Consider the following 23,662-nt stretch of genomic DNA (forward strand, 5'->3'; position numbering starts at 1 on the left):
ACTTAGTTTTCTTCTCTGTGACCCTCAAAAACCAAAAAATTCTACTGCAGGATATACCAAGAAACAATATTGCAGCCAGAGCTTTGGTATAAAAATAACCCTACATATACTTCCAAATGTTAACACGTAAGCCCTGCTAGAACACAATATTTTTGTTTGTGTCAATAAGACGCAGGGCCCACCTAGGTTTTTTGGGGGGTTTTTTTGCAGGGCAATGAGGGTTAAGTGACTTGCCCAGGGTCACACAGCTAGGAAGTATCAAGTGTCTGAGACCAGATTTGAACTCAGGTCCTCCTGAATCCAGGACCTGTGCTTTATCCACTGCACCACTTAGATGCCCCCCCCCCCCCAGGTTTTCCTACAGCTTTGTAAATAATATAGATAACTTAAGGGATCATAATAACTTACATACATTCTTTACAGACATGTGCTTTAGATACACGATTTCATTTGAGCTTTACACCAATCCTGTGAGGTCATTACTACAGGTATTTTATTTATTTTTAAAATTTTCATTCATTCATTCATTCATTCATTCATTCATTTATTTATTTATTTATTTATTTGTTTATTTGTTTATTTATTTATTTATTCATCCATTCATTCATTCATTCATTCATTCATTCATTCATTCATTCATTCATTCATTCATTCATTCGTTTGTTTGTTTGCAGGGCAATGAGGGTTAAGTGGCTTGCCCAGGGTCACATAGCTAGTAAGTCTCAAGTGTCTGAAGCTGGATTTGAACTCAGGTCCTCCTGACTCCAGGGCCAGTGCTTTATCCACTGCACCACCTAGCTGCCCCACTACAGGTAATTTTATCCCCAATTTTACAGATGAGGTAACCAAGTGTCCCAGGGTCATAGAGATAGTAAATATCAGAGTGGAGATTTGAGCCCAAATCACCCTGAACTCAAGTCTGGCATGCTAGGCATTATGCAGTTTTTCAGAATAGAAAAACCAATGCTATATGTCCTTTCTCCAAAATTCTGCTTCTATGAATAGGACTTAAGGGTTATGAAGCAGTAAAACTATAATGAATATAGATTTATTTCTGTAATTGCAGTAAATCATTACAACTTAATGAAATTTCTTGCTTAAGAGTATTAAGATGTGAACAACGCATATATAATATATATGCATATGTGTGTGTACATACATATACAGGGCAGCTAGGTGGTGCTCTGGATAGAGAGCTGGGCCTGGAGTCAGGAAGATTCATCTTCAAATGTTCACATCCAGCTGTGTGACCCTGAGCAAATCACTTAATCCTGTTTGCCTCAGTTTCCTCAGCTATTTAAAATGAGCTGGAGAAGGAAATAGCAAACCACTCTACTATCTTTGCCAAGGAAACCTCAAATGGGATCAGGAAGAGTAGAACATGACTGAACAATCAACATACACTTAGATATATACACACACATGTATATATAATGTGTGTGTGTATATATAATGTATGTGCATATATAATATATTATTATTGTATATTATATATAATACAGGTTCCAAAAGGTTTGTCATGTGTGTAATTTAAGATTCTAAATGTGGATTCTAATCTGTTCCCCCAGTTTTGGGGGAAACTGACTAAAATCACTGATAAAACGAGTTTAGGTTTTTAAGGGTTTATTGGAAAATAGAAAAAGATTGAGAAACAGAATTCCAATAGCCTGGCATTCCTATCTTTCCTCAAATTTCCTGTGAAGTCCTCTGCCGCCACCACAACCAAGTCAGGAACCCCAAAGCGCAAGAGCTCTCCACGCAGGCTCCCTTTCCTCCTTCCTGTCTCCTCCCAGAAAATAGGAGGCTCCTCAAGTTGATTGGCTGGTAGCCTTGATAGACAGCACCCATGAGCAAACGTCATTTCCTGACGCCAAGGAAAAGCCACAATGCCTCTGAGGCATTTTCCTCATGGTGGAGCTTTCCCACAGCAAGTCTCCAGTAGGTGGCATCATTCCAATCATTACACATGCCAGGGTGGGAGTGGAATAAGCTCCCATTCTCTATAAAATGCTCCAATAGCGTGTGTCTCAAATAGCCTCTGACAACCTAAGCCCAACTCCTGGCCTTCTCATGGTGGAACTGTTTCCACTAACAGGAGAAGGGATGAAGGTGAGTCACTGGCGCCTTAAAACCAGTCGCTTCGGGCAGGTGGGGCTCTTGGCAGGCTACCCGCCTAAGGGTAGGAAACCCTGATTTTAAACCTCCGCTGCCTTGTAGCTATACTCATATATGGGAAAGGCTTCGGGAGTTAACCCCGAGGAAAAATCAGGAGTCGGAGTCCCTTAGGCAGTTGGATGTTGGACATCACATCCCTCTGGCAACTCCTGCCGCAGCACTGGTGCCAAACTGTATTGGCTCTGCCTCTCCTTTGGATCCACCAATGTCCCGGAGAGGGAAAACCTGCTGCAAGGGCAACAGCTTGTTTTCCAATTGATCCGCCCAGGCCAGCACCCTGGAGAGGACACTCCAGCTACTCCTCATGGGGTAGATACAACACGGGATGCAGCAGTTACCAGTTATAAGTCACTCAGGAGCTTCGGCTCCCACAGACTGCACAGCCACACTTTTGCCTGTGGCTCTTCAAGGCGCTGATCCGTGGTCGTCCGCCACTGGTGGAGGCCTACTACTACTACTATATATAATACATATACACTGTATATATGTTATTAAAAAGAAATATTATAATCTATTATACTTTATTATCACAGAAAACTATTAAGGAATCATATAAATTTTCATGTTTTTTTGTGTTCTAAATTAATTAATCACCAAGCATTTACTGATCTCCGTCTATGGTCCAGAAACTGCTAAGTTTTGGGAAAGGAGAGTATTCAATCCAATGATGTTTTCTGCTGTTCCCACAAGACTGACAGACTTGTGCCTTCTCAGTAAAATAGTCAGGTCTGGTCACCTGTCAGTCATTAAATGTGACAGGTAGTGTGGTGTGGTTAGCAAGGGGAAAAAAAGTCTTGGACTTGAAATTAGATACCTGATTTAAAGTCTTATCTCTAACCCCTACAAGCTGTGTGACTTTGGGTAAGTCATTTCACCTAACAGTTAGAGCTATAGTTCTGTAAGCTGCCTCTGGAAGTACTGAATCCTCATTCATTGTAAGTCTCTAAATAAAAGTTGTTTAACTTATCAGGGAAGAAGTAGAGGGGATTTTTTTTTTTTTAGTAACAAGCTGGACAGGATGATTTCTGAAATTCTGTGACTCCATCTAGGATTCACTTTGCACCTTTGATGATGACAATAATGATGGCATTTAGTTGACACTTGAAGGTTTGCAAAGTGCTTTACATATGTCATCTCATTTGATCCCTACAACAATCCTAAGAGGTAGGTGCTGTCATTATCCCCATTTGACAAATGAGGAAACTGAGGCACACAGAGGTTAAGTGACTTGCTCAGGGTCACACAGCTAGTTAAGTAAATTGTGGGGAGATTCCATCTCAGGTCTTCCCACCACCAAATCTCAAGCTCTATCCACTTCACAGCCTCAGGTGTTTGACAATAGTAAAGTATACATGGATAACTCACTTAACCACTCATAGCTATAGTTTCCTCATTTGTAAAATAAGGAAGCATCTAATATTTATAAAACCTATCTCACAGGGTGGTTGAAATTGCTTTGCAACATTAATGTGCTAAGTTGGTATTATATTTACAAATTATATATATATATCATATATATTAATTATAAATACTTGTTATAATTTGTTCAGATTTGTGATTCCATTTAGTTGAGAGAATTCCAGATGAGGAAACACTATTTACCAACATAGATCAGCAACTATTTTCCAATTTATAATTTCAGAGAGTTGCTTGGTACCCTGTGAAGTAAAATGAACTGTCCAAGGTCATTCTGTATGTGTCAGAACTTGAACTCAGTAATTGAATCTTCCAGATTCCATTGACTACCTTTGTTTCTACTATACCACATTGCCTCTCAGTTTAAGGTTATTATGTTTGTGAAAAGTGAAAATCCAGCTTGCTTATTCACTGTCTCATCTATTCCAACCTCCTTGGTTTTACTGCCATAGATACTTTGTTTCTGGGGTGATGTCCACTTCTTCTCTTTTCATTTAAGTCATTTTGATTCAGCTTTCCCATACCCTGGAACCATTCTTATTTTTCTCACAGTCTCAAACAGTTCCTTAATAATAGTGCTTCCTATTCTTTATTTGGAAAACAACAAACAAACAAACATACATACATTCCTTCTACTTATTTTTAACTCTACTCCAGGCTGGTGGTGATGTCCTTTCTATCTGGGTTTTGCATAAGACCTACTCTTGATTTTTTTTTCTAAGCTTCTTCATCAACTTGGATTCCCCTGACCCTTCTCTTTTTGTTCCCTAGCATTCTAACTTGATGAGGCCTGAGAAGTAGAGATGTAAATATCAATTTTAGAGGCTGGGGCAAATAGCAAGCCAGAGTCAAGCCGAATCCTCAAATTAACTTTGCAATTCATGATGTGAAAACATTACAGAAAGTAATTAGGACAAAATTGGTTGAGAAGGAGTATGAATTACTTGCCACAGTGACTCATGGATGGATGTTGTCAAATCTTGCTGGTGTTTTCCCATCTACTTGTTCTTCTTATTTTAATTAATTATTGCCATGCTGATTTTTGCAGCCTCTAAATCTTGTCCTGAAATAAAGGCTGGATTGGTTACAAATCTGGTTAGGGCTAACTTTAGCCCTGTGGCTGAAGAAAACAGTATGCAGAATGTGAAAAGCCCCATTCTGATGGAACATATATCTTTATTCCTCTCAACTCTGTCTTTTTCATGCTGGTTCTGCACTAGTTTCTATCAGCATCTTTTATAAGATCTTTGGTTCATTCAGCTCTCCAACAGAATTTTGGAGGGGAACCCAGCAATTTCTGAGTCAAAAACTGAAAAATTATTTGTCAGAATGAAGCCTCAAACTCTTTGAAGAATATGAGTTATATGGGAAAACTCTCCAGTTGGAACCATGAATCCAAAGAACAGGAAAAGTTTGGAAAGTGGCAAATTAGGTTAAATGAGCAAATTGTTCAAGGACAAAATAAAAGGTTATCCTGCTTTGGTGGAAAACATTTCTAACCCCCTATTTTTCAAAGTCCTATTCTGTATTTGATATTCTTTCCCCAGGGAGGCCACAGAAAGTAGAAAGTAAGGGTGGAGATGATAAGAGAACAAATTCATTTATAGAGAAATGAAGGGTTGGGCTTGTTCCCATTTGAAAAGAAAATCCTTTGGAAATGACAGAAGAGGGTTTAATATAAGTGGCAATCATTTCTCTCATTTATTTAAGCATTACTCTGGGGTTCAATTATAATGACTGATTGTGCTAATGTTAGAGAGGTCTCTGGACAAGGAAAGAGGTTGAACTACCTATGAAAAGCAGTTTTTGTTGTTTAATCATTTCAGTCTTTTCTGACTCTCTGTGATTACATTTGGGTTTTGGGTTGTTGTTTTTTTTTTGGCAAAGATACTGAAGTGATTTGCCATTTTCTTCTCCAGTTCATTTTAACAGACGAGGAAACTGAGGCAAACAGGGTTAAGTGACTTTTCCAGGGTAATAAAGCTAGCAAATGTCTGAGGCCAAATTTAAATTCAGGAAGAGGAGTCTTCCTGACTTGAGGTCCAGTGCTTTCATCTACTGTGCCACATGGCTGACCATGACCATGGCTGAGCAGTAAGACAATGATGAAAGAAGGAAACTTTGCTATGAAAAGAAGCAATTCTCCTCTAAGTGTCTAAAACCCAGATACTTATTCTAAGTCTTGTCAGTGCTCAGGTTTGGAGATTTGTTCTATTTCCTCAATCTCAGCATAAAGTATCCAGCACACCAGCATGCACAGGGCAGGATTAAATTTTTAATTTTTTAAAAAAGAGACAATGACAGACTAGAAATTGTTTGAAAATGTAGGAGATGAGAGAAAGTATCTTTTCAAGTGAGGAAGTATACAGAAGCAGCCATGCAGTGACATAGAGGATGATAGAGCAAGGGACTTATAATGGAATGTTCAAACCCTAGCTCAGACACAGAGGAAATTTTTTTAACTTCTCTCAGTCTCAATGTACTCATCTCTAAAATAGGGCAGCTAGGTGGTGGAGTGGATAGAGTACCTAGACTCAGGAAGACTCCTCTTCCTGAGTTCAAATCCAGCCTCGGACACTTACTAGCTGTGTGACCCTGGGAAAGTCACTTAACCTTGTTTGTCTAAGTTCCCTCATCTGTATAATGAACTGGAGAAAGAAATGTTAAACCATTCTAGGACCTTTGGCAAGAAAACCCCAAATGGCATCATGAATAGCTGAGCATGACTGAAAAATGACAACAAAAAAGTGGGGAAAATAAGCTACCTTCAAGGCTTGTTGTGAGGATCGGGTAAGATAATAGATATTGAACTCTTTGCAAACCTTCCAGTGCCATAAAAAAATGGTAGTCATGGGGGCAGCTAGGTGGCACAGTGGATAAGGCACCAGCCCTGGAGTCAGGAGTACCTGAGTTCAAATCTGGCCTCAGACACTTAACACTTACTAGCTGTGTGACCCTGGGCAAGTCGCTTAACCCCAATTGCCTTACTAAAAAAAAAGGTAGTCATTATTATACTGATGTGATTAGCATATTCCATCTTCACAAATAATGTCTTTGGTTGTAAATGTGCCGGTTGTTTTAATTACTAAAGTGCTTCCTTATTGCCCACACTTTGGCAGGGAATAAAAGCAAATGGCCTAACATGAGTGCATTAGGCCTGGTTTCCTCTTTGAAAATCAGTCTCTGGAGAAACTTCAACCTTTACACATTCTGAGTCAAACCACTGTATTGGGTTAAATGGTTTTATTTTTTTCCTATGTGAGTATAGATCATTAAAAGCAATTCCTTCCTTCTCTCTCCCACCCCCTCACCCCCCAGGTTCACTAACCAGTTTCTCTGAGTCTTTTGTTAGTTAAAGGAAATCTGGATAAATTCCATTTGGAGGGAAGTAATTTCTATTTTATTTAAAGTTAAAAGTGATGGTCTCCATTTCTTTGAGTAGCTCTCATGCATTAGAACACAGAGGTGCCAGTCATAAATGTGTTGGTAGCCCTCATTAATGAACAGGGGATTTCTAACACACATTGGGACATTATATGAAACTCAGGCCTCTGGAAAAAGCCAAGAATTCTTGTTGTACTGTGTAATTGAGAGGTGTTTACTAGGACCTATTAAATGTATGTCATGAATAGTTGTTATCCATTAGGCGACAATTTTCAGTGAATAAATGTGCTTGTATTCAGGGGGAAAAAAGATACGCTTTACTGCAACATTCTCATTCAGCAGAACACGGGAGGAAGAAAATGAAAAAGGCTCTATTTAAAATGGTGACTTGCATAAAGGGTCATTGATGTTCAATGGATTTCTGTAGCTACTATGAAAAGTAGTTAAGGTCAGGAGATGGCAGCCATCTTCAGAAGAAGTTAAGATCTTCCATTGTCTTGGTCTTCCAAGTTCCCTTCATCTCAACTAGTCAATTATAACAAAGCTTTTATTAAGAGCTTACCACGTGCCAAGTACAGTGCTCTGCAAGAGAGATACAGGGGGCAGCTAGGTGGCGCAGTGGATAAAGCACTGGCCTTGGATTCAGGAGGACCTGAGTTCAAATCCAGCCTCAGACACTTGACACTTACTAGCCATGTGACCCTGGGCAAGTCACTTAACCCCCATTGCCCCACAAAACAAACAAACAAACAAACAAACACCTGCTTAAAGAGAGATACAAAAAGACTGAAATGTAATAGTTCCTCCTCTCAAGAAGTTTACATTCCCTTTGGGAAAACCAAAACAAAACACATTTAGAGCCAGGGATTAGCCCTATGATTTTATTGTAAGTTGGTACCTAAATTCTGGATTTTAGAGAGTTGCTGAGAATGCTGAGAGATTGATTCTTTTAGAGGGCACAGAGCCATGTCAGAAGTGGGACTTGAGGGGACATCTAGGTAGCACAGTAGATAAAGCACCAGCCCTGGATTCAGGAGGGCCTGAGTTCAAATCCAGCCTCAAACACGTGACACTTATTAGCCATGTGATCCTGGGATAGTCACTTAACCCTCATTGCCTAGCAGGGGAAAAAAAGTAGGACTTGAACCCAGGTCTCCTTGGCTTTCAGGACATTTCTAGGACCTACACCTTGCTGTTTCTCATACAAAACATATAAAAGTAAATATTTACAAATATATAAAAAGGAAATACAAAATACTTCAAAAGGGGAGATAGTAGCAACTGGGGAGGAGAGGGATAGGAAAGAAAGTAGGAAAGACCTCTTGCAGTAGCTGGTGTTTAAGATGAGATTTGAAGGAAACTAGGAATTCTGGAATGGAGATGAGGAAGGTGTACATTTCCAGATGTTGGGACAGCCTGTGCAAAGGCATAGAACAGATACATGGAATGATATGAGAAGCCACAGGAAGAAAAGTTTTGGTTTCTAAGTAATAAAATAAAATTCTAATTATGTCATTATAATTTTATCAATTTTTTCATCCTCAAAAAGTTTTATCAAGAAAAAGTTTGGTTTTTTAAAAAAATAAAAGAAAAAGTTAATTATTAATTACTATTTTATCTTATAAATTTTTTTCATCATCAAAAACTTTATTAAGTTCCTGTCTAAATGAGGTATTGTCCCGGATTTGGGGGCAAGAGCCTCGATTAGGAAGAAGTTGAAGCTCAGATGGGAAATGACTTTCCCAAGGTTACAGGGTTATTTTTAGAGTCAGGCTTGTATTTAGAATTCAGATCTCCTTGACTTCCCTATGGTACTCCTTCGACTTTTGTCTTCTGGTCCCATTTCCAATCCCAAAATGATTAATATAGTTCAAATCCGAAGTTACATATCACAGAAATATTCCTAAAAACCCGTTTTAGATGGTAATTGATAAAAAAATATATCTACATAAACATTTTGCATGATGTAGAGATAAAATTTTAGGAGAAGAAACTACAGCTGATTAATCTTTTGAAACCTCTTAATTTACACTTCTGATGTAAAAAATAAATTTCTTTATGTCCATTGGTTTCAATTCTATGATTTAAATTGGTTCCTAGATTGTCATTTTCACAAATTTATTTTCTTCTTGTGAGATTTAAAATTGGATATTAGATCATAAATCTCCCCTACTTAACCCTTCCCTTAATTCATCTCCCAGACTAGTAAATGGAAGAAGCTTCTGGTTTTCTAGATAGAGCCTTTATTGTATATAAGGTGTTGTTGATTAGAAGGATAGGAAAACAGAAATACAGTACAAATCGTCTTAAATCTAGGCTGTCTATATTCCTTATAAAAAACTCACCAAACCGATTTAGGCCACCTTTGGAGTGAGTCAGACCGTCTGTGCCGCGCCGCCCGGAGTCCCGCCAAGCCGGCAAAAAAGGCTACTCCCGTTCTCTCCACCCCGGAAGTCAAAAAAACCCGGCAGGCAGTCTGACATGCGCAGCAGGCGCACTGTACCTGGCAGGCAGTCTGACATGCGCAGCAGGCGGACTGTACCCGGCAGGCAGTCTGACATGCGCAGCAGGCAGACTGTTCATCTCCTCCCCAAAAGGGTGGTCCTTGAAAAACTGGCGTCTTTCACTTATCCTAACCGACTGTTAAAAACTTTCATATTTTACCACATTTCCCCCCTTTGCTTCCTCAAGAAACGGAATGTTTCCTTGATGGAACAGTAAAAAGAATATAATAACTTTTGCTGACTAATAATATGCGAACAACAATACAGAAAAGGAAGAGAGGAAAGTTTTGTCCAGAGGGGCGATTTTTTTTTTTTCCTCATGAACCGACGCTTTGACATTAGTCTTGCAAAGGGAGAGCCTCTGCAGAGAGTACATGTTACAGATAGTATATAACAGAAAGGAGATAGTAAAAGCTAATAAAGCAAAACAGTTCATATAAAGTCTCTGAGTTCTCTTGTCTTCTTGAAGTGGTAAGATGTCATCAGGAGGAAACTGGATTCTGGTCTGGAAAACTGGATTCTGGACTCTGGTCTGGAAAGCTGGATTATCTTCTTTAACTGTTTGAATTGCTGTATTTTTAAAACCTTAGCATAGCATTGTCAATGATCAAATTAATAAATTCCATTACATTCCCTCCTTTATATGGTTAGACTTGTAATAGAGGGTTGAGGTAGTTATGCAATGTGTAACACTTTTTACCACCATGTGTCTGGATCAAAGCCAAATTTAGTATGTGTTCATGACACCTGAAAATGTTATGGAAAGGTTATCATACCATATCTCATGGTTCTGAGACAGCCAGTGATTGTGCTAGGCCACAGGTGAATTCAACTGAGTGAGATAAAAAGATAAATAAGTTCAGTTAAATTAGGTTAAATTAGGAGGGAGAGAGGATGAATACTGGACTGTGCCTAGTAATTGTGCTCTACATAGTCACCATCATAAGCAAACCATGGACTTACGTATACCTGTCTCTCCTTTTGTTGCACATATATTCTCTCCAGGGCCTGCGTCAGAGTTCACAGCAAGTTAGTCTCTGAAATGATAAGTTTCCATATTTCTGAAATCTCATTAATTTCACCAAAGACAATATGATGGTAAAAATGTGTGCTATGCTGCATAACTGAGAATATATTAGTGATATATACAATAATTCCAAACCATACCCAGAGTATAATGACATATAAATAATAAACGAATGTAAATAGCTGATTATATTAGACATTGTTACATAATCTTCTTTTAGACATTATTACATAATCTTCTTTTAGCAAGTAGACCACATCATCTTATACATGAATTCTCTGGTATAACAGTAGCAGATACTTAAAGTGGTGATTAATTCATCAAAAAGAAATAAGACTTCAATTAGCAAGATTCAATATTCAATGTTTTCAGTGAGGTATCAAGCAATTTCTGGTACTTTTTAGTTAAACAGAACAACATACAAGAGAAAGGAGAAAAATAAATAAATAAAACAAAACTCATTAGAACTCATGGTTCTCTCAAAAAGAAAGAGTAAATAAAAAAAAAAGAATTCTGGTAGCTTCTGAGGCCCGATAGCCTCACCCACAGCATATACTTAAAATGTCTTTGAATAATCACTTAGTTTACAAAATTTAGTTTTAAAGAAAAGCAAAAGAAACAAAAGTAAAAAAAAAAAAAACCAAAGCAAAACCAAAAATAAAAAATAAAATAAAATAAAAAGCAAAAGATTCGCTAAGCACCCTTTTGTGCTCTTAAAGAACTTAAAGGTGCAGTCAATTCCAGGTCTTTTCAGTGCCTTTCAAAAGTCAAAACAAAAACAAAAAAACCCAAAAATTAAAAAAAAAAAATAGTTGAGGTAGGCCAGAAAACTAGGCCATGTACTTCAGTGCTTTTGCCTGTAGAAGGAAATGCTTGTTAAATTATAAGGTATTTAAGCTGCTAGAGTTTGGGGTATGCCACATTGTTTTAACTGGTTCCCCAATTCTCTGCATGCCAAAGTGGCAGGGGTTTCTGAATTGTCATTGATCTTTCTAATGCTGTCATAATGTTCTTTATGGTAGAAAATGTGGAGTTCTGTAGCATCAGTTTTGTCTGTGCCACTGATTTTCAATAAAGGCTGATTTAATTGATGAACCACAACATTCAGCTGATGCTGCTTAGCAAATGCTACAATTGTATCATTTCCTCCCCACTTTCCAAATTTCTTTAATTCATCAACATATTCTTCAAAAGGGGAGTCATTTACTATAAAAGACTCAAACTCTTGTCTATGGTTAATCATATAAGAAGCAGCTTCTTGTCTGTGTCTGAGATGATTTCTACAGTGACCTTCTAGCTGGTCTGCTAAAGCCCTAAAAAGGCAATTTCCGTCTCCTGATACTTTACGAAGACTGAGTCCCAAAGCATTTAACTGATCAGTGGGATTCTTAAATGGGAACTTCCTGTTTCCTCTGAACTTTCTTTGCTCTTTAACAGTTGCTATCGTTAGGGTTTTTACCTCTTTAGCGTCTACCTCAGGTCTATCTGAAATCTCTTCACCTATGAATGGTGCAGGCTTTATATGAGAGCAATGAATCCATGAGTCTTTTTCACCAATTTTAATGGCGGTAGGAGTTGTCAATAATACCTGAAAAGGTCCTTCCCAGGCAGGTTGAGTTCCACTGGTTCTCTGAAAATTCTTTACATATATTTTATCTCCTGGGTTGAAGTTATGCAATGAAAAGTCTAATGGTCCTGCCTGGACCACAGCTCCTGCCTCATGGAGTTCACGTAGCCTGGTCTGTAATTCCTGTATATAGGAAGCAACAGAAGTATCACCTCCCACCAGTGATGTATAAACTGGGGAAAAAGTTTTAGCTTGGATAGGAGGGTGACCAAAAAGCATTTCATAAGGAGATATATGAAGTTCTCCTCTTGGTCTACTTCGTAGATAGAATAATGCCAATGGTAGAACATCAGGCCATTTCAAATGGGTTTCAGTACATAATTTGCCAATCATACTCTTAAGCTCTTTATTCATACGTTCGACTTGGCCTGAACTTTGTGGATGGTAGGGCGTGTGGAATTTTGGAGTCACTCCCAAGAAAGAGTAGATTTGGGATAAAATCGAATCAGTGAAATGTGTGCCTTTGTCAGAATCGATGCGGGCTGGTGGGCCAAAACGAGGTACTATCTCTTTAAGAAGAATTTTGACAACAAAGGCAGCTGTGGCTCGGGGGCTGGGAAAGGCCTCCACCCACCGAGTGAGCTGATCAACTATAACAAGGCAAAATTTATAATGTCCTGCTTTTGGCATAGTAATATAATCAATTTGTAAGTGCTCAAAAGGTGTATATGCTAGAGGACGCCCTCCATAAGCTTTGGCCTTAAAAGCATACTGATTATAAGACTGACATGTGGAGCAGCTCGAGCAGATTCGAGATGCTGTATTAGTCACACCTGGTGCTATCCAGGTTCTCTTAATAGAGTCTACAATGCCTTGTGTACCAAAATGGCCTTTTCTGTGAACAGAGAGGCATACCTGGTGGTAGAATTTCCGGGGAAGAAATGGCTTACCTTCCGGAGACACCCAGATGCCATTGATCTGTTTCGCCTTAAATTTCTTTTTCCACTTTTCTACTTCAGAATCGTCATAGGTTAGGTTGGAAGGAATATCCTCAGAAGGTGAAAGGTTAAATACATGTTCAGGAGCTTCTAATGCAGCAAGCTTGGCTGCAGAATCGGCTCGTGCATTTCCCTTTGAAACAGGATCACTATTCCCTGTGTGGGCAGGGCAATGTACAACGGCTAGGGAAGAAGGCAGTTTTAGGGCATCTAAGAGGTCCTTGATAAGGTCCCCATTGGCAATAGCCTTGCCCGAGGATGTTAGAAAGCCTCGTTGACGCCAAATCATACCAATAAAGTGGCATATGCCAAAGCCATATTTCGAGTCAGTAAAAATGGTGGCACTCTTATCTTTAGCTATATTACAGGCCTGTGTAAGAGCCACAAGTTCAGCAGCCTGTGCACTAAAATGGGAAGGCAGAGAAGCTGCCCAGAGGGTGTCATAATCAGAAACTACAGCAGCTCCAGTAAAACGGGTTCCCTCTCTCATAAATGAGGAACCATCTGTATAGAGGACAAGATCAGGATTTTCTAAAGGTGTATCAAAAAGATCATCACGGGGTTTTTCAGCCATATCAACTAAAGAAGCACAGTCATGCAACGGTTCCCCCGAGAATGGTAAGTTAGGGAGTAGTGTTGCTGGATTAAGAACTGTGCAGCGTTTTAAAGTGATATTCTCATTACCTAACAGGGTTATTTCATACTTAGCCAGCCTTTGATCTGAAAAGGCTTGTGTCCTGTGACGTAGTAAGAGAGCCTCCACTTCGTGAGGGCATTGCACAGTTAGAGGGTTACCTAGGACCAAATCAGAGGCTTTTTCTACCAAAAGCGCTGTGGCCGCCACTGCTCTAAGGCAAGGTGGCGCTCCAGCCGCTACAGGGTCCAGCTGAATTGAATAGTAGGCTATAGGACGTTGGTTAGGCCCCAGTGACTGAGTCAGGACTCCAGAAGCCACCCCCCTTTGTTCATGCACAAAGAGAGTGAAAGGCTTACTATAATCTGGCAGTCCTAGGGCAGGTGCTGATAACAAGGCCCGTTTTAATTCTTTTATGGCTGAGAGATGCTGGGGATCCAACTGTAAACTGTCTGGAACAGAACTTTTTGTAAGAGCTATGAGGGGTTTAGTAATTTCACCAAAAGAGGGTATCCATTGTCTACAGTACCCAGCTGCTCCCAGAATGGCTCTCAACTGCCTCTTAGTAGTGGGGGCAGAGAGTTGTTGAATGGCCTGGACTCTCTTAGAAGAGACAGAGCGAGTTCCAGCAGCCAAAATAAATCCTAAATATTCTACCTGGGGCAAACACCATTGTACCTTTGTCTTGGAAACCTTGTGTCCTCTCTTGTGCAGCTCCAGCAGTAAGTGACGGCTATCTTCCTGACAAATTTCAGCATTAGGAGAGGCCAATGTGGGTTGACTCAAACAGAAGGCTTCCCTGCCCTTTCTAAAGATTTAAGAACTCTCAGGGACAGCTAGATGGCATAGTGGCTACAGTACTGGTCCTGTAGTCGGAAGGATCTGTATTCATATCTGGCCTCAGACACTTCCTAGCTGTGTGACCCTGGTCTGTGTGATATGATTTCCTCCACAAAAACAAACAAACAAAATTCAATCCCTGCCTCCATCCTAGTTACATTGCCCTGATTACTTTAGACATGTACTTAGTTATTAGGGCATTTATAGGAAGAACACCAGTGTATATTCATTTAATTTGTTGCTATTGCTTGAAATTTTTAAAAAGGCAAAAAAACAAGGGGGCTTCAATCAGTAGGAAGGAAATAAGCATTTATTAAATCCAGTGTGCCAGACACTATGCTAAGTATGTGTTAGGGATAAAAATACAAACCAAAAAAGGGGAAAAAAAGACAGTCCCTGCCCTCAAGGAGGTTACATTCCAATGGAAGAAGAAAACACAAAAAAGGGATCTGAAAAGTGAGGAAGGAAGTAAATGTTACTACCTGTCAGGCACTGTGTTAAACTCTTTACAAATATTATCTAATTTGATCTTCATAACAACTCTAAGAGGTAGGTACTGCTATTACTCTATTTACCTCCATTTTACAGTTGAGGAAACTGAGGTAGACAGAGGTTAGATGATTTGCACAGGGTCACTTGTTAGAGCCATAGAGCACTAGCCACACTGCTTCTCAGGCATATTTTATATTGTAGTAAATTTTTTTGAAAATTAGTAACCCATGAGACCAGACCTGAACTATCTTCCTCACTCTCAGACCTAGTACTCTACACCACCCAACTACCCCCTGGGGATGGAAAGATGGGTAGTCAAATGGGTGGGAAGAAGATACTCTTGTCAAGGCATGGTGGCAAAGACCCACAGAGAGAGATGGTATTTTGTAATGGTGGATTACCAAGAACAGAGAATAAAATGAGACTTCTTATCTAATTCCATACACTTAAGACCTATGTTTTCTAGGAAAACCTGGCAGTGTGTTACCTATTAGACAATTTGAATTACTCGGGCTAGAATTTCTTTGCGTCAATTTAAAGATTAGAGACTGAATTTATGATTGCAGTGATACAGGGAACTTGTGAATGATGCACTCTTCCTACCAATGCTGAAAGTCAGCTTCTCTGTCACTTGTAGTCTTAGAAAGTTTCCTAGAAAACTGAGGTTAAGTGATTGGCCGAGGGTCACAATATATGTCAGAAATGGGGCATGAAAACTTGGGTCCTTCTGAAAACTCTCTATTCACTTTGCCAGCCTGTCTCATAGTGAAACCTATATCTTGTAGTTAAATCTATACTATCACATAGTTATAGTTCATTTAGTCATAGAGGTAGAAATATAATATATACCTCACACGATCTCAACAATCCTTGGAAGCAAGTATAGTCTTAGGAGCACATGAACTTTTAAGGTCATAGTATTTTAAGATTTAAAATTGGGAGGGATCTTAAAGGTCATCTAGTCCCTAGCTTCTTAAACAGGGCCTGCATAACTGAATGTGGGGGCTGTAAAAAATTTGGCAATATTAAAAGGTTATATATACCTATTTTATATACCTATATAGCTAGGGTTGTATAAAAATTTCTTGGGGAAAAAGGGGTATGAGTGGGAAAAGCTTAAGAAGCCCTGATCTAGTACAAGCCCCTAATTTTACAGATGAGAAAATGTAGCAGTCTCTCAAATTCTAACTCAATCTTTATGAAAAGGAAGTCCTCTATTAGTAGAAATGTCTTCTGATTTTTGGTGCATTGGAATGTGAGGAAGTGAGTGCAAACAGACAAAGCTGTGCAATGAAAAGAGAATTGAATTCAGAGTCAGGGGACCTGAGTCCAAATTCTGCTTTTCCACATTATCTGTGGGATGATTTTGGCCAAGTCATGTCAATCTCTAGGGGCCTTAGTGAAAAATAAAAATGTTGTACTCAATGACCTCCAGTGGTCTTTTTAGTCCCATATCACTGATTCTAAACAATAGAACTGCTTTAAATGGGTTTTTATCTGATCAACAACATTTTTTTAAAGATAAGAGCACTTTTCATTTAGGAGAAAGGATGGGAATTCTGTCATTGTTCTACTTTATCATTGCTCTTGCATTTTTGAGTTTCATAAAATTAAAAATGCAAATAGTAAATAAAGCTACAAAGCAAAATCATGAGAGTCATTTAGAAGAGCAGTTAACACAATGATAGTAGAGCCCTTCATTTGAGCCATCAATCTGTACTTGTTAGGAAATGATGGCACTGAAACCCAGAGCTAAGAACCGACAAATACAAAATAAAAACAGCACGGTTTCTGTCCTTAAGGAGTTTAGCACTTTGTTGCTTTCTCTGGTGGTGCTGCTATCCACGTGTGTGGGTGTGTCTGAAAAGTCCAATGTTTTGACCAACCAACCTTTCCACATTTTGTACATGTGTTGCCTTCCCTCTTTGGTTTGTGGCACAGACACTATTTGCAGAGCTAGTCTGTTTTCATGTGTGACTTTGTCTCTAAAGATGAGTCACAGCATCTCTGTCCCATGCCCAGTCTGTCTGACTGCTGTTGTTCCCTAGTATTCCATAACTATATTATATTGTGGGATGTTAGACTCCCATGAGTCTCTCTGGAATCTGCTCACAATTGAGTGGGGTATCTACTCTCCAAGTCTAATCTTCACTTAGCCTCATCAGCCTCACTTATAAACCAAACTTCAAATAAAATGGCAACATAGGATCATTGATAATGAGGCTCTGGAATAACAGCCAATTCAAATTAAAATAGACTTCAGTGAAAGTTTCCTACATAATTAAAAATAGATTCCTATTTCTGAATCAGTATTCATGGCTGACAGTTGTTCTTAAGTCCAATTTTACTTATAATAATGTATTGATTTCCATTAAGTTTTAATGACTATTAAAAATTAGAACCTAATTATGGTCCTCAAATTTACTTTCATAAAATCTTACATTTAGAGTTAGAAGAAACTTTACAGATGAGTAAACTAAGGCTAAAAGGCTTACCCAAGATTACAGAGCAGGTGTCAGAGGAAGGATTTGAACCTGGGTTGTCCTGGCTCCAAGTCCAGCCCTCTTTTCATTACATTGCACTGCTTATTATAACAGCAATTTCCTAGTACACTCAATCATTTTGATAATTTTTTGTGGTTCCAAAATTAAATTACTTGAAAATATTCTAATTAGCTTAGTGGAGTTTAGATTTGAGTCAAAACTCTATTTCTGATCCATGTTGCAGTATAGAATTTATTTTCACTAGTGTACTGTATAAGGGATCTTCCTGAAGGAAGTATTGGGAAATAACCTTAAGTTAAACCATGGAAAATCGCTTCCATTGAAGGATCTTTCCTGGAGGGAGAGCTATAAAGGAGTAAATGAGTAACCAAGCCATTTGTACAAAAAATATAATACTTTATTTCCAACTAGAAAGGTGCAAACATGTAACTTTTGGTCACACTTCTCAACAAATAACAAACTGTTCAAAAACAGTCTTGGTCAAAGTCAGAAACAAATGCTCCTAGGTGGAAAGAATGGTGAACTCTCCAAGAGCCACTCATTTACCGAAGGTCATCTGTCATTAAAAGTGAGGTCACTGCTTTCCAATGTACAAGTCATGATTTATAACAACAACATCCTTGCCTCACCTTTATCGAACAATCTATCTTGACCACTGGTCACTCTAACTGAGCAGAATTTCCATTGAGTATCTATTTCATGCTTTGAATGCATTGTCAAACAAGCCTTGCATCCTACCTATGGTGTTCAGAAATGGAGGCTAACATTGAACATATCCAAGCATTAACAACAAAAAAGGGCACAAACAACTTTAAATTAATTTAGATAACTGTACAAATATATATACACAGTATTTACAATATTAATAAAAAAAATCTGGCTTGTTACAGGCAAATTAGCTTGCCACAAGCTGTCCAGTCTAATAGACATGATTCTGACTCTCTTTGAGCATGGTCATTTGAATCAAAATGTCATAGCTGAAATACTGTTTGTTCCAGTGGAACAGAACAGTCTGAAACCCCCTGCCAGCCAAGAAGGCACAACTCAGCTGTCACTGGAGCTGAGGGCAGGTGGGTGAGAATGCTAAAGGTCTCCTTCTCGATTGCATTACCAGGTGGAGCACAGCATTACCACTTTAAGGGAACAGCCACTTAGTAGTGCAAACCTTTCCACAAGTGCTCTCCATTGACCCCTAAGCACCAACCTAGTACAAGTTCTGAAGGTGTGCTGTGATGTGGTCCCACTGTCAAGTCTTACTTTCTTCTCCAAACCAATGTCTGGGGTCAGCAGTAGCTCATTTCTGTCTGAATGCCACATGGAGCAATGGGTTGGATTTTGTGGGAGTTTTTTCTTAAATAAAACAGATTTAAATAACTTGTGCTACTGAAATCATGTTTACAAAAAAAAATGAGATGTGAATCTTTTCAAGTTGACAGTCTAATTAGTCTCTCTTTTTTCTCTCTTTCTGTCTCTCTCTGTCTCTGTCTCTGGCTTTATGCCATATCTCCATACATTTTCCTGTAGTACAGGGACTCAAAAATGTCATTGTCTCCAGGGCAGTTGTAATGGCATGCACAGGTCTTGATGAACATCATCTTCTTCTTCATAACTTCACCATCAGGGCACTTGAACTCAATGGGGAGGGTGGCAGTTCTGTGGGGAGTGCAGCATCTACCATCTGTGCAGACCCCACAGAACTTAGCCCGGTAGGTCTTGACACTGGTGCATCCAGAAAGTTCAAACTTGACAGGCTTAGAGATTCTGGGAGTTCGGATACACTTTTTGCCTTTCTAAAGAGAAAGATTTAAAAAAAATCAACAGGTTGGTACAGACAGTGGTTCTGAACAATCTATGTCCTAGTCAAATTTTGCTATGAGGAGGAAATTTATGTACAGTTAATTTCTCCATATTGCCTTCCTTAGGTTGCCTTGGAGTCATAGCCCTCCCTGTGACTATTTAATACTGAAAGATACTGATCATAAAGTTGAAACCTATGACAAAACATTTGGTTTTAGTAAGCTAGTCCACTTAGACCTTGATATTTTAGGAAGGGTTGGGGAAATGTGTAGAAAAGCCACTCTAATATAGTAGCCAGTATCAGTGGTCATCAATATAGGTTAACTACATATGGTATGTATGTCAGTGAATGAGTGTGTGTGTGTGTGTGTGTGTGTGTGTGTGTGTGTGTGTGTGAGGGGGAAAATTTTACCTTGATATTCTCTTCCAGAGCAACTTCACAGGGTCTGACCATGCATAGACGACTTTGCTTTTCCAGTCTGCAGAAGGCATTGTCGTTGGTGACTCTGGTAGAGATGCCCATACCACATGTTTTTGAACAGGCACTCCATTCTGTGGTCTGGACCAGGCAGTTGGCACGAATCATAGTTGGGTCAGGGCCATAAGTGTCTTCCGGTCGGAAAGCTGTGAAAGCATACAAACAGAAGGTTAGGCTCTGGGGGATAAAGCACCAGCTTTCCCTTTCCCCTCCCCACCCCAAGTTTAAGACAAGTAGACTTTAGCGAATTTTTTCCCCCTTTTTATGAGTGTTGTATGTATAGGAAAGAGATCGAAAGAGCTCAGATCATTGACATGCATGTCTTGGAAAACAGCCAACTCACCAGCTAGGGCTGGTCCGACTGCAGTCTGGTCTTTGTCCTTGGGTTCCTCACACACCCACTCCTCGCAGCATTTACCAGGAAGTTTCACCCTTCGGGGGAAGGGGCAGTCTGGACTGGGCAGACGGACATCCATACTGCAGAGGGGCACGCAGCCCACAGCCCCATCCAGGCACGTGCACTGGTATTTGCAGCTGCTCTGAAAGGACTCTCCACTCCTATAGACCATCCCTCCAAAGACACATGGGGCACCGTCTTTTGCTGCACGGAAAAGAGGGAACAAAAATTAGACTTCAATACCCTCAAAAAACATTTTTAAAAAATAGACAATTGTTACCAATTCTGTATCAATATCCTCTGTGCAAGAAAAAGCACATGTCTAATTAAGGGAAACCAGGTGGGTGGGTGAGTGGCGGAAATGGAAGTTTTAGACTTTCCGATGTAAAGGTAAACAATATCTTTTGCCCCAAAAAAGCACATTTCGGACATGCCAGTTCTCAGTCCCAGGATGGGGAGCAATATAGTCCCTGGGACAGAAGAGCTTGGGGGAGGGGATGACAACTGGTCCTTACCGGTGCACACTCCAATTTTGCGGTTGGCTGGAGAGCCGAAGTCACAGAAGAGGCCCTTGTGAGGGTCGCAGGGGTCCCGCTCGGTGCACAGCTCTCCCAGTTGCTTGGCGCACACTCTACAGCAGCCACAGCCGTCTGGTACCAGACTCACGCCGGCTGGGCACTCCGGTGGCGGTCCTGCCCCACACTGACACTGCCCACTGCAGTCCTGGCCGGCTATCTCCTAAGAGGAGGAGGGAAAAGAGGAGAAAACTCAAGTGAGTAGGAGACCAGGACAGGGAGGAAGCCGCGCACTCTCTCCTCACTTCCCAGTTCCCTCCCCTTAAGCCCCAGAGCCAAAGCTTTCCCGCTCAGCCCTGCGCTCGCTCTTTCTCTCAGGGATGCTAGACCTATGCTCCCAAGACCAGCCACCTCCAGCCCAGGCGATGCGCTCTGCTGGGGAGGCGAGGGCGCGAAGGGGAAAAAAGGTCTCTCCACTTACCCGGTTGCAGAAGATGAGCAGGAACACGAAGGCGAAGCTCATGGGTCCCATTCTCCCTGCGGACATCTTCAAGAACTGCTCTCTGAGAATAGGGAAAGTCAGTGGGCGACTGGACCCGCGATACTCAGGGATGGGGAGAGACGAACTAGCGAGCGAGTGAACAGAGTCCCTCTAGCTTGTCTGTCCTCTGGTCTGACGTGCGAGTTGATCTCGAGGATCTCGTTGAAGGTGAGTCGGAGTAAATAGGTTTTTCCTCCTTCTTCTTTGTTTCTTTCCTGTCTTTGCCTGGGGAGGCTGCTGTCGGACGGGCTCTCTGGCTGTCGGACTGCTCTGTGCTTTTGGAGGCAGTAGCCTGTGGTAGAAGTTGCCTTGCTTTGCTCGCTCTCAGCTGCTAGGCAGTTGTTTTGTGAGTCTCAGACTGCCTGCCTCCCTCCTTTTATACGCTCCAGGCAGCAGGCGCTCGCCAATGGGATGAATGGAGTCCTACACAAACAGGGACATTCCGCACATTCCTCCCCACCTTCCTGCCTCATCAACTCGCACCGGATTGAGCCTGACCCCTTGACACTCAGCATTCCTCCTGTCTGAAAAAGCTGGCACACTCCAGCCCACAAAAAAGGCCCAGTTATTTCCACCACCAAGGAGGATTTTTTTCAAAGCCCCCTCCCCTTTCCTCTTCTCACTGCCCCTGATTTATATCATTTTGAAATACTCAGGCTATTTTTTTAAACTTTTTTTCCCCGATACGACTCACCTCTATTTCCAGTTGCTTGTCTATCCATCTTTCCTCTTCCTTACCTCTCCCCCCCCAACCCAATCCTTTTAGCAGGTAGGTTGTTGGAAGATCCTAACCACAAGAAGTTCTAAGTCAGCTTAAAAGGCTTCATTTATTATTATTGTTATTATTATTATTATTGATGTTGATGATTTGGGGTTTAGAGACAGACAGGATGCACATAAAACACCTCAGGGAGCAAAGGGAAGAGTTGTTTTTCACTTGGATAAATTCAAAAGAAACCTGCCTGTATTTTTTTTTTTCTTTCTGGGACTTGAGAGTTCTCCCTTGGAAACCTCTGGACTTGATAGCTCAGTTATCAGGAGGGGGAAAAAATGTAACAGCTGATTGATGGACACATGAAATGAGCAAAGCTAAAGGTTCCCAGACAGCAGAACATAGTCTGAATCCCATTTTGATGAGGCACTACTCAGTACTCTATTTTTCCATTAAAAAAGTGCTACCATTTTAACCTTGAGTCCATTAATGTGACAGAATAAAAGCCTTTGTATTTATTCACAGAAAATAATTATTATTAGGAAAGAAGTATCCCCTTGTTTCATCAGAGATTATTGATGTGGAAATAAGCAGACACTCTCCTTAGGATGGGGGAAAGATGTGGAGATAGGGAGAAATGTGACTGAAAAAGGGGATGCCTGTCTACCTTTGTAGACATTTATGTAACTCCAAATCACTAAAATATCCGTATATAAGAGATTTCCTAAGAAATAAATTACACCCATTTCACTTAATTCATATTGTCCTTTGTTTTGGTCCTATAAAAGGGAAGTTATACTCGAACATGATTGATAATATATCAGGGGGCAGCTAGGTGGCACAGTGGATAGAGCACCAGCCCTGGATTCAGGAGTACCTGAGTTCAAATCCAGCCTCAGACACTTGACACTTACTAGCTGTGTGACTGTGGGCAAGTCACTTAACCCCCATTGACCTTAAAAAAAAAAGATAATATATTAGTACATTCCAAACTAAATGTTAATATGTGAACAATGATAGTGGCCATTTGCCATGAAGCATATAGCATGATTATTTGAGGTCAAACTCTAGAAAGAGTAGTCTTATATTTCCCCCACTTGTGTGTACAGCAGGCAAGCAAATTTAACCAATAATTCCTAGAACACCACAACTTTCTAATCTTATTCATTATCCTTTTAAAGGGAAAAACACACAACTAAATTAATTATATTTGTTCTCTTGGACATAGTGGCTTTTCAGTAGCCTGTTAACACCTCTACAAGGACTGTAGCAATTATTATTTTAAGAAAAGGGAATTGGGGAAAAAAAAGAAAAGGGAATTGTTCCAAAAATATATCACTTTAGGGGGCAGCTAGGTGATGCAGTAGATAAAGCACCGGCCCTGAATTTAGGAAGACCTGAGTTCAAATCCAGCTTCAGACACTTGACTAGGACTAGCTGTGTGACCCTGGGCAAGTCACTTAACCCCCATTGCCCCATCAAAAAAGAAAAGAAAAGAACAATATATCACTTTATCTGTTTCAATGCTACATCATTTGATCCTGGGGTCAATTAGTAGCTGCATTTTGACTTTTTATCTGTTTAAATATAGACAAGAATCATCAGACAGGTCAAATAGGGATGTATTTGAGACAGATATACATTATTATTTTTGATGGAAAGACCATTTAAAATAAGGTTT

At 40.1% G+C, this 23,662-nt stretch overlaps 1 protein-coding gene across 1 annotated transcript; it reads right to left on the minus strand.

The window, feature by feature from the left end:
* Window positions 1-17,916: 17,916 nt before the first annotated feature.
* On the minus strand, window positions 17,917-21,617 carry CCN2 (cellular communication network factor 2). The gene is made up of 5 exons (XM_043999400.1): window positions 21,210-21,617; window positions 20,729-20,951; window positions 20,160-20,417; window positions 19,751-19,962; window positions 17,917-19,331 (listed from the first exon to the last, which is right to left on the minus strand). Exons 1-5 carry the CDS (start codon window positions 21,273-21,275, stop codon window positions 19,035-19,037), a joined length of 1,056 nt encoding a protein of 351 aa, XP_043855335.1. The 5' UTR covers window positions 21,276-21,617; the 3' UTR covers window positions 17,917-19,034.
* Window positions 21,618-23,662: the final 2,045 nt, after the last annotated feature.

The sequence above is a fragment of the Dromiciops gliroides genome, chromosome 4, assembly GCF_019393635.1.
Source record: "Dromiciops gliroides isolate mDroGli1 chromosome 4, mDroGli1.pri, whole genome shotgun sequence".
Lineage (NCBI taxonomy): Eukaryota > Metazoa > Chordata > Mammalia > Microbiotheria > Microbiotheriidae > Dromiciops > Dromiciops gliroides.

What these genes read in the sequence shown, in the direction of transcription:
- CCN2 (XM_043999400.1), bottom strand. Translation starts at nt 21,275, where the DNA reads ATGTCCGCAGGGAGAATGGGACCCATGAGCTTCGCCTTCGTGTTCCTG. An exon ending in CAAAATTGGAGTGTGCACCG is followed by an intron (nt 20,418 to 20,728) that starts GTAAGGACCAGT and finishes TTTTCCGTGCAG; the next exon opens with CAAAAGACGGTGCCCCATGT. An exon ending in AGTCGGACCAGCCCTAGCTG is followed by an intron (nt 19,963 to 20,159) that starts GTGAGTTGGCTG and finishes ATGCTTTCACAG; the next exon opens with CTTTCCGACCGGAAGACACT.